The 11,665-nt window shown below is 44.6% G+C and overlaps 1 protein-coding gene across 1 annotated transcript in view; it reads left to right on the top strand.

The window, feature by feature from the left end:
• Positions 1-10,797, top strand: part of LOC138945809 (collagen alpha-2(IV) chain-like) — a gene marked incomplete in the record, with an annotated part of 73,741 nt that extends 62,944 nt beyond the window's left edge. Inside the window, 6 exon segments of the mRNA XM_070317318.1 lie at positions 93-300; positions 709-821; positions 3,916-4,121; positions 5,518-5,604; positions 8,315-8,448; positions 9,078-10,797. Coding sequence (XP_070173419.1) covers positions 93-300; positions 709-821; positions 3,916-4,121; positions 5,518-5,604; positions 8,315-8,448; positions 9,078-9,234 — 905 coding nt within the window.
• Between the last annotated feature and the right edge of the window lie 868 nt (positions 10,798-11,665).

The following is an 11,665-nucleotide window of genomic DNA, read 5'->3' as shown; positions in this document are numbered from 1 at the left end:
AACACCTGTGTGTGTTTCATCCTTAACACCTGTGTGTGTTTCATCGTTAACACCTGTGTATGTTTCATCGTTAACACCTGTGTGTGTTGCAGGTCCGGATGGTCCGAGTGGTCTGCCAGGTCTCTTCGGTCAGCCAGGTGACCAGGGTATCCCTGGAGGTCGCGGTGATCGTGGCTTGCCCGGTGTACCTGGTCGTCGTGGCAACAGCGGCTTACCTGGTTTACCTGGAGAGCCAGGCAGGGAGGGAGATCTGGGCAATCAGGGCCCACCTGGCCGTGGTCCCGGCATCTTCTTCACCAGGTAAACTCACCCTTACCTGACAATGTAGAAGGGTAAGAGTGGCTTAATAAGCTAACAGGTGGCAGTGATTATAGACGTTGTGAGCAGGTAAGCTGTGTGAAACAATTAAAGCACCGCCAGAGGTAGAGATGTGTGTCCCGCCAGTAAAATAAGGGGCTAGTCTGTGGTTCTCATCATAGTGTGTTCTTCCTGTAACCAGACATAGCCAGCTTATTTGACACCCCTAGCATTCCATTGGTGTTTGACATAACAGTGTGTGTGTGTTCACAGACATAGCCAGCTTATTGACACCCCTAGCATTCCATTGGTGTTTGACATAACAGTGTGTGTGTGTTCAGACATAGCCAGCTTATTGACACCCCTAGCATTCCATTGGTGTTTGACATTACAGTGTGTGTGTGTTCACAGACATAGCCAGCTGACCACACCCCCGGAGTGTCCCATTGGCACCATCAAGATGTGGGAGGGCTACTCTCTGCTCTACGTCATGGGTAACGGCCGCGCACACGGACAGGATCTGGGTACGTTGAACTGGATTGTGCTTGTGTTGAATGATGTGGGTGGTTGAACTGGATTGTGCTTGTGTTGAATGATGTGGGTGGTTGAACTGGATTGTGCTTGTGTTGAATGATGTGGGTGGTTGAACTGGACTGTGCTTGTGTTGAATGATGTGGGTGGTTGAACTGGATTGTGCTTGTGTTGAATGATGTGGATGGTTGAACTGGATTGTGCTTGTGTTGAATGATGTGGATGGTTGAACTGGATTGTGCTTGTGTTGAATGATGGTTGAACTGGACTGTGCTTGTGTTGAATGATGGTTGAACTGGATTGTGCTTGTGTTGAATGATGGTTGAACTGGACTGTGCTTGTGTTGAATGATGGTTGAACTGGACTGTGCTTGTGTTGAATGATGGTTGAACTGGATTGTGCTTGTGTTGAATGATGTGGATGGTTGAACTGGATTGTGCTTGTGTTGAATGATGTGGATGGTTGAACTGGACTGTGCTTGTGTTGAATGATGGTTGAACTGGACTGTGCTTGTGTTGAATGATGTGGGTGGTTGAACTGGATTGTGCTTGTGTTGAATGATGTGGATGGTTGAACTGGACTGTGCTTGTGTTGAATGATGTGGGTGGTTGAACTGGATTGTGCTTGTGTTGAATGATGTGGGTGGTTGAACTGGACTGTGCTTGTGTTGAATGATGTGGGTGGTTGAACTGGATTGTGCTTGTGTTGAATGATGTGGATGGTTGAACTGGACTGTGCTTGTGTTGAATGATGTGGGTGGTTGAACTGGATTGTGCTTGTGTTGAATGATGTGGATGGTTGATCTGGATTGTGCTTGTGTTGAATGATGTGGGTGGTTGATCTGGACTGTGCTTGTGTTGAATGGTGTGGATGGTTGAACTGGACTGTGCTTGTGTTGAATGGTGTGGATGGTTGAACTGGACTGTGCTTGTGTTGAATGGTGTGGATGGTTGAACTGGATTGTTCTTGTGTTGAATGATGTGGATGGTTGAACTGGATTGTGCTTGTGTTGAATGATGTGGATGGTTGATCTGGATTGTGCTTGTGTTGAATGATGTGGGTGGTTGATCTGGACTGTGCTTGTGTTGAATGATGTGGATGGTTGATCTGGATTGTGCTTGTGTTGAATGATGTGGATGGTTGAACTGGACTGTGCTTGTGTTGAATGATGTGGGTGGTTGAACTGGATTGTGCTTGTGTTGAATGATGTGGGTGGTTGAACTGGATTGTGCTTGTGTTGAATGATGTGGGTGGTTGAACTGGACTGTGCTTGTGTTGAATGATGTGGATGGTTGAACTGGACTGTGCTTGTGTTGAATGATGTGGATGGTTGATCTGGATTGTGCTTGTGTTGAATGATGGGGGTGGTTGATCTGGATTGTGCTTGTGTTGAATGATGTGGGTGGTTGAACTGGATTGTGCTTGTGTTGAATGATGTGGATGGTTGAACTGGATTGTGCTTGTGTTGAATGATGTGGATGGTTGAACTGGATTGTGCTTGTGTTGAATGATGTGGGTGGTTGAACTGGATTGTGCTTGTGTTGAATGATGTGGGTGGTTGAACTGGACTGTGCTTGTGTTGAATGATGGTTGAACTGGATTGTGCTTGTGTTGAATGATGGGGGTGGTTGAACTGGATTGTGCTTGTGTTGAATGATGTGGATGGTTGAACTGGATTGTGCTTGTGTTGAATGATGGTTGAACTGGACTGTGCTTGTGTTGAATGATGGTTGAACTGGATTGTGCTTGTGTTGAATGATGGTTGAACTGGACTGTGCTTGTGTTGAATGATGGTTGAACTGGACTGTGCTTGTGTTGAATGATGGTTGAACTGGATTGTGCTTGTGTTGAATGGTGTGGATGGTTGAACTGGATTGTGCTTGTGTTGAATGATGTGGATGGTTGAACTGGATTGTGCTTGTGTTGAATGATGGTTGAACTGGATTGTGCTTGTGTTGAATGATGGGGGTGGTTGAACTGGATTGTGCTTGTGTTGAATGATGTGGGTGGTTGAACTGGATTGTGCTTGTGTTGAATGATGTGGGTGGTTGAACTGGATTGTGCTTGTGTTGAATGATGTGGGTGGTTGAACTGGACTGTGCTTGTGTTGAATGATGTGGGTGGTTGATCTGGACTGTGCTTGTGTTGAATGATGTGGATGGTTGATCTGGATTGTGCTTGTGTTGAATGATGTGGATGGTTGAACTGGACTGTGCTTGTGTTGAATGATGTGGGTGGTTGAACTGGATTGTGCTTGTGTTGAATGATGTGGGTGGTTGAACTGGATTGTGCTTGTGTTGAATGATGTGGGTGGTTGAACTGGACTGTGCTTGTGTTGAATGATGTGGGTGGTTGAACTGGATTGTGCTTGTGTTGAATGATGTGGGTGGTTGAACTGGATTGTGCTTGTGTTGAATGATGTGGGTGGTTGAACTGGACTGTGCTTGTGTTGAATGATGTGGGTGGTTGAACTGGATTGTGCTTGTGTTGAATGATGTGGGTGGTTGATCTGGATTGTGCTTGTGTTGAATGATGTGGGTGGTTGAACTGGACTGTGCTTGTGTTGAATGATGTGGGTGGTTGAACTGGATTGTGCTTGTGTTGAATGATGTGGGTGGTTGAACTGGACTGTGCTTGTGTTGAATGATGTGGATGGTTGAACTGGATTGTTCTTGTGTTGAATGACGTGGGTGGTTGTAGGAGTTGAGCCATGTATTTTAATACAGTGTGAAGGTGCTTATAATTCATATAAAACCTTATGTGAGATTGTTTTTGTTTTTGAATATCTTGAATTGTTAATTGCTATCTGTTGTCTCTGTCTGAAACGTGTTGATGTTAATTTTAAAACAGCTCTTGACTCAGACTTTACAACAGTAACACTTTTATGGTACCTGGCTGTTGAGATAGCAGACTAGACATGCAGGTAATTACTCCTCCAACTGTGTTTACCTGATGGCTAAGGTGTGTGGGTGGTTGTTTTGTGTGGTATTTCAGGTGAGGCCGGTAGCTGTGTGCATAGCATAGTTTTCCTCCACCTGTTTTGACATCATGGCATCACATGTTATAATAGTGTGTGTGGTATTTCAGGTGAGGCAGGTAGCTGCTTGCCGCGTTTCAGCACCATGCCCTTCATGTTCTGCAACATCAACAACGTGTGCAACGTGGGGTCGCGCTCCGACTACAGCTACTGGCTGTCAACTCCTGAACCCATGACCTCCATGATGAACCCCGTGTCGGGTCAACAGGTGCGGCCGTACATCTCTCGCTGCTCCGTCTGCGAGACTCCATCACCTGTAAGTGGCACTGACTGTTATTTTCACATTGTTGACTCACGTGAGTGATCAGGAGAGGCTGTGTTAGGCCGGCTGTTGGGACTCTTCCTGTCACTCTGTGTTAGGCCGGCTGTTGGGACTCTTCCTGTCACTCTGTGTTAGGCCGGCTGTTGGGACTCTTCCTGTCACTCTGTGTTAGGCCGGCTGTTGGGACTCTTCCTGTCACTCTGTGTTAGGCCGGCTGTTGGGACTCTTCCTGTCACTCTGTGTTAGGCCGGCTGTTGGGACTCTTCCTGTCACTCTGTGTTAGGCCGGCTGTTGGGACTCTTCCTGTCACTCTGTGTTAGGCCGGCTGTTGGGACTCTTCCTGTCACTCTGTGTTAGGCCGGCTGTTGGGACTCTTCCTGTCACTCTGTGTTAGGCCGGCTGTTGGGACTCTTCCTGTCACCCTGTGTTAGGCCGGCTGTTGGGACTCTTCCTGTCACTCTGTGTTAGGCCGGCTGTTGGGACTCTTCCTGTCACTCTGTGTTAGGCCGGCTGTTGGGACTCTTCCTGTCACTCTGTGTTAGGCCGGCTGTTGGGACTCTTCCTGTCACTCTGTGTTAGGCCGGCTGTTGGGACTCTTCCTGTCACTCTGTGTTAGGCCGGCTGTTGGGACTCTTCCTGTCACTCTGTGTTAGGCCGGCTGTTGGGACTCTTCCTGTCACGCTGCGATACGTACTTCATTCAGTCCTTACTTTCTGCTATTCTGCACACCGTTTACTTTCTGTGACAAAAATGAGCAAGAGCATAGAAGGTAATTCTAGGCTGATTGCATTTGTTTGCCATACCTTTGACCGTGCCTTAAAGAAAAGTTGTTCAACTGACTTGGCACCTGTCTGTTCAGTGAACATTTTGTTGTTGTTGGATTTGTTGCTGAGGTGAAACGGCAGTGTTGAGATTGTCAAGATGGATGTCAGCTGGTGGTTTGGGAGAGTCAATTCCTTTCATTAATAATACTGCATATTTGGTGATATTTGCATCACACTGTCATGACTTGTTAACATCCAGGTAATGTTGATATTTACAGGTACTTTGTTAACACCCAGGTAATGTTGATATTTACAGGTACTTTGTTAACACCCAGGTAATGTTGATATTTACAGGTACTTTGTTAACACCCAGGTAATGTTGATATTTACAGGTACTTTGTTAACACCCAGGTTATGTTGATATTTACAGGTACTTTGTTAACACCCAGGTAATGTTGATATTTACAGGTATTTTGTGAACACCCAGGTAATGTTGATATTTACAGGTACTTTGTTAACACCCAGGTAATGTTGATATTTACAGGTACTTCGTTAACACCCAAGTAATGTTTATATTCACAGTTACTTGTTTAACACCCAGGTAATATGTATGTTGATATTTACAGGTGATAGCGATACACAGTCAGACCATGGCCATACCTGACTGTCCCAACGGGTGGAGCGGGGTGTGGATTGGATACAGCTTCGTTGTGGTCAGTACACACACACCTACCTGCTTGTTTGCCTGACTTGCGTACATATACATTATCACTCCCATAGGCTGTTCCTGTTCTGTACATATGGCTCATCTTTGCACACCTGGCTCGTCTTTGTAATGCACACCTGGCTCTTCTTTGTAATGCACACCTGGCTCTTCTTTGTAATGCACACCTGGCTCTTCTTTGTAATGCACACCTGGCTCGTCTTTGTAATGCACACCTGGCTCTTCTTTGTAATGCACACCTGGCTCTTCTTTGTAATGCACACCTGGCTCTTCTTTGTAATGCACACCTGGCTCTTCTTTGTAAGGCAAAAAAAAACCATAGGTGTGGTTACGGTAACATAGCTAAAAAAAATAGGGTAGGTAGGTAGGCAATCACTTTTTTCTTTTTTTTTAACTTTTTTTTCTAATGTGTACAAATTAAACCTACTTGACAGGGAAATAAGTGTGCGACACGGGCGCTTTCGCTTTCATTGCGTTTTATGCACTCGGTTTTTTTTTTTTGTTTTTTTTTTTTTTGTTGACAAATGTAATAAAAAGTTATAGGATCGGCCCCTAAAAATAGGGTAGGTCGGGTTACCGTAACCACACCTATTTTTTTTTTAGGCCTAATGCACACCTTGCTCTTCTTTGTAATGCACACCTGGCTCTTCTTTGTAATGCACACCTGGCTCTTCTTTGTAATGCACACCGGGCTCATCTTTGTAATGCACACCTGGCTCATCTTTGCACACCTGGCTCGTCTTTGTAATGCACACCTGGCTCTTCTTTGTAATGCACACCTGGCTCTTCTTTGTAATGCACACCTGGCTCTTCTTTGTAATGCACACCTGGCTCTTCTTTGTAATGCACACCTGGCTCTTCTTTGTAATGCACACCTGGCTTGTCTTTGTAATGCACACCTGGCTCGTCTTTGTAATGCACACCTGGCTCGTCTTTGTAATGCACACCTGGCTCTTCTTTGTAATGCACACCTGTAGTTAGAAGAGTGGAACCCCTTTAAGACCCCTCTGGGTCTAGTTCCCCTTCCTTTAAGACCTTGCTTTTTCACATGTTGAAAACTAGAAGACGCTGACAAATGAAAAGCACAGTAGAAGCAAGGCTTGAGGCATGGAGTGCAGAGAAGTTGATAAGAGCTTGGATGCAGACACGGGAACATGGGGGGGGCTGGTAGCTCAGTTGGTAGAGCACTGGACTTGAGATGGTAAGGTCGCAGGTTCGAATCCGGGCCGGGGTGGACATGGGTCAACTTTATGTGCAGACCCAGAGTCAGTAGCCATGTCCAGACCTGTTTACACTACACATTGAGCGTAGTAAACTACGATTTTGGTCCCCAAACTACGCAACTACGCATGCTTGTCTTATACTACGCAAACGTTTCGTTTCGACTACACATTTTGACATTTTGAATACGCAAAAACGCGAGCGAGTTCCGATCCATAATTTGTACTAACCGGTTGTGTACTGCGTGCAAAACATGCCCGGCGCCCGCGAGAGTAGCGTAGTCAGTTGGTCTTGCTGCTGTTATTACAACTATCGCGGGCGTTTCAGCACATACTTTTCTGAACGCAGTCACTTCGTAGCTCATTTTTTCTGGAGGGAAAAAAATGGCAACAGCGACGAACACGGATTCAGAAGACTTTGGCGATCAACCGCCACGGAGCAAAAAAAAGAAGCTTGGTCAAACTCCCAGCAAGGCTTTTCTGCCAAAGTACTATGAGGAGCATCCATGCCTAGTTTCGTGGAGAAAAGGGAAGCATTTTGCCCACTGCACTGTGTGCAACACGGCTTTTTCAGAGAAGCACAGTGGGCTTTACGACCGTGTAACCGCCACAAGAAAAGCACTTCTCATGAGGAATTCGAGAAATCCCGACCAAAGCAGAGGAAAAATTGGACTGTTTTGTGAAGAAACCCGTGCCAGGGAAAGAAGACCAAGACAAGCTCACTTTTGAGAGATCGGTAACCAGAGCAGAGGCAATGACCTGCCATATTATTATTATTGCCGACGCAAACCTGTTCTGTTTATATGCAAATTTGCCTTCATGTTGATACACATACTCCCAGTCCCTACTTTTTGTGACTTGGTGTTCTCAGATTGTCACAGGTCTTGAATAGGTGGTCCCACTGTATATGAACTGCATACCCCTCAACATAGCTTTTTTTTTTAACAAATTGAAATGTTCCAAACTAGTTAATAATTTTTTTCTTAACAAATAAACTTAATGCTTGGCTTGTATTTTTGTGGGGGCTTTGTTTGTATTTGTATGAGGAGTATTGTTCACATTGTAATAGTTTTGTTTGGAGTGTTGAGTGTTTGTTTTAGTACGGTATTCTGTTTTGCGGTTTGGGTTGATCGAATTGAAATACTACACATTCACCTGCCAAACTACACATTTGCCTTATTTTCACACCCAAAACTACACATGGTACATTTCAGGGGTAGGCAGGTCTGCATGTCCCACCCCCGTGTCACCACAGTGGCACGTCAAAGACCTCGGTCAATCTGCCATAAGGGCAAATATCTTATACCACCTAAACACGCATACACTTGTGTATCTCATCAAAAGCCGTGAGGGCGTAAAACTCGAATTATCATACATCAACCCATATCTTGTCCCTAAGAGGCGAAATATTTAGCCAGTAGGACATTACAATTCTCTATTTCAGGCACATGGATGGTGATGAGTGATGTTTGTTTCCAGGGTAACGGAGCAGGGTCGCAGGGGACGGGTCAGGGTCTCAACTCCCCGGGGTCATGCCTGGAGGACTTCAGGTCGACACCCTTCATCGAGTGCCACGGCCGTGGTACCTGCAATTACTACTCCACCTCATCCAGGTAAGACAGACAGTCACAGTGTGTGTATGTGTGTGTGTGTCTGTGTCTGTGTGTGTTTGTGTATGTGTGCGTGAGACCGGTTAGTATCACACTGCTGAGGATCCAGCTTACAGTGGCTGTTGGTGACAGTGCTTTGATTGCACAAGTGTTGTGAAAATGCTAAGTAAGGACGGCCTGACGTGTCTGAAGTGTACATGTGCTGAACGGACACCAGCTCTCTATGAACACTAGAGGCTGGTCCAATCACTAGAGGCTGGTCCAATCACTAGAGGCTGGTCCAATCACTAGAGGCTGGTCCAATCACTAGAGGCTGGTCCAATCACTAGAGGCTGGTCCAATCACTAGAGGCTGGTCCAATCACTAGAGGCTGGTCCAATCACGTTTACCTGTGTAGTTTCTGTTCCCTGTACAGTGCAGATGATATCCTCTGTCTCACCTCTCATCATGTAACGCCAACTGTTCTCTCTGTCCTTTCTCTCATCGGGTAACGCCAACTCTTCTCTCTGTCCTTTCTCTCATCATGTAACGCCAACTGTTCTCTCTGTCCTTTCTCTCATCGGGTAACGCCAACTCTTCTCTCTGTCCTTTCTCTCATCATGTAACGCCATCTTTTCTCTCTGTCTTTTCAGTTTCTGGATGGCCACGTTAGAGCGCAGTGACCAGTTCAGACGGCCGCTGTCAGAAACGCTGAAGGCGGGCGATCTACGACGCCGAATCAGCAGGTGTCAAGTGTGCATCAAAGACTATACCACCGGCCCAGCCGCCTTCTTTAGCATCGCCAAGTAGTTGTGATCTGTGTTAAGATTAACATTGGTTTTTTTCATCTGGTTTTTTTTTCCTTTGAAATTGAGGGTTTGTCATTTTACATCTTAGAAGTTTAGCGCCATCTTTCATATTTTTTGTTAATTATTGTTTTTGTTGTTGAACTAGGCATTTGTACTTGCATGTAATTTTATTTTTAGAGTGAGGAGCAGGGGTGCGTTAGGTGCAATATGTAATCGGTTTTTTTACAGGAGCATTCTGGGAAGGTTGGGATATTATTAATTTTGTGCATGTATATGTACAAATAGGTATAGTAAGCATTACTCTGTATTGTTAAAAGGAATTCCCTTTTTATTGTTTGCTGAATATGTACATCTGAACTGTATATTTGCTTGCATTTTAGGATTTTTGTTATTTGTTGTTTCTTTCCTGTTACACTTTTTTTTTAAATGTATGTTTTGCTGTTTCAAATGGTGCTTTTACTAGGTGTGTATGTGTACATTTTCATGTTAGTATTTTTAGCTGTTCATGTCAGGTTAGTTTTTTTCCTACGCCATAAGATGTGCAAGTGTCGGTGTTATTACTGTGTGTGTATTAAGTTCTGGCTTTGTATTTACCTAACCATGTTTACAATCTGTCACTGCCAAACCGACCTCGCTCTGAGAGTGTCTCGGTCAGCCTATATGTGATAAGAGTGCTCTGGACTTTTCGTTTCTTGACTGCGGGCGTGTCTGTAATCGGCGTTCTTTGTGGAGGTTTCGTTCATCAATCAGTTCAGCGTATTTTTGTCTGGTAGGAATTAATTCTGAATGATGTTATGTTAATCAGTTCAGCGTATTTTTGTCGGGTAGGAATTAACTCTGTATAATATTCTGCAGTTGTCCGTCCTTGCAGCTTTTGAAGATGAGAACATTCTGTGGCAGTCTTTCACGATGTGTACAGAACCCCGTGGGGTTAGGACAGAGAAATAAAATCAATTTTAATATGCGGTCCAGTTGGACGCAAAGGTGTGCCCACAATGCAAGGAGGGGAGCGAACTGCGATGTAGCTGCTCTGCGGGTTAGCAGGGACATTAGGGTAAAGCTATTGAGTTTTTAGTTATTGAACGTAACAGCTTCTGTAGCTAGCTTTATATTCAGGGCATGCACGGAAACATGTCTTTCATAAAGAAAAAGATAATTTCATCAAACAACCGGAAAAAAAAAGTGAAAACGGCCCAGAACAGCTGACTATAAGAAATGTAGACAGTTGTGGAAACAAATCCAAAAACTATCCAGTCAGCGATGTGGAACAGACTGAGATCGATGCCAGTGAACTGTCTTGCCTTCTCGTTATGGATAACACATGTACATTCTTCAGTGTGATATGTACTGTATCAGTGAGGCTATTAATTGCTCAGAGTAGTCTTTAAAATGGGTCATGCATAATCTTGTGTATTATTGTTATTATGTTTGAACAGCAGGATTGTAACGGGCAGAATATAATGATTGTAGTAGTGTGAAAGCTAGCCATGTTTTGGTGTTTGGCTCAAACTTCTTGGTGAAAACGATGTAAGGATTGCTGAATAAACATCATCAGCATTTTTTACCACGGCCTTTGTGTTGGTGATACTCTATGCACACATCAAGATTTGCTGGAGGGAAAAACCCAAGGAAAATATTAGCAAGAAATGTTTGCTCTGGCACACAGTCTCTATCATTGAGTGTGTGTGTGTGTGTATGTGTGTGTGTGTGTGTGTGTGTGTGTGTGTGTGTGTGTGTGTGTGTGTGTGTGTGTGTGTGTGTGTGTGTGTGTGTGTTCGTGTACACTACATTGGGGTGTGCACGTTAAAGATCCCACGATTAACAAAAGGGTCTTTCCTGGCAAAATTGTATAGGCATAGATAAAAATGTCCACCAAAATACCCGTGTGACTTGGAATAATAGGCCGTGAAAAGTAGGATATACGCCGAAATGGCTGCGATCTGCTGGCCGATGTGAATGCGTGATGTATTGTGTCAAAAATTCCATCTCACACGGCATAAATGAATCCCTGCGCCTTGAATATGTGCGCGATATAAATTGCATAAAAAATTTTTAAAAAAAAAATCCCTGCGCTTAGAACTGTACCCACGGAATACGCGCAATATAAGCCTCATATTGATTGATTGATTGATTGTGTGTGTCCCATAAGACCCCCTTCCCCCATCCCCCCCCCCCCTCCGTCGCACGAACCCACGCTACCAAACTCTACAGTGGTCTTTCCTGTGACTTGGGTAGGAAGCACATAAAAATGTCAGAAAATAACTGTCGCGTTTATCGAGTAAAGCTTTCCCATGTGACATAGCCCAGTAAACAGTGAGGGGTGTGTCTGAAACACATGGACAAGGAGCGTGTGTGGAAAGCTTCACTCACTTAAGGCAAGAGTATTCTCATTTTCACAACCCATACAAATCTAAAGACAGATAGACTGCTAA

Source organism: Littorina saxatilis, linkage group LG13 (genome assembly GCF_037325665.1).
Source record: "Littorina saxatilis isolate snail1 linkage group LG13, US_GU_Lsax_2.0, whole genome shotgun sequence".
Lineage (NCBI taxonomy): Eukaryota > Metazoa > Mollusca > Gastropoda > Littorinimorpha > Littorinidae > Littorina > Littorina saxatilis.
This window is presented reverse-complemented; position numbering and strand designations above follow the sequence as displayed.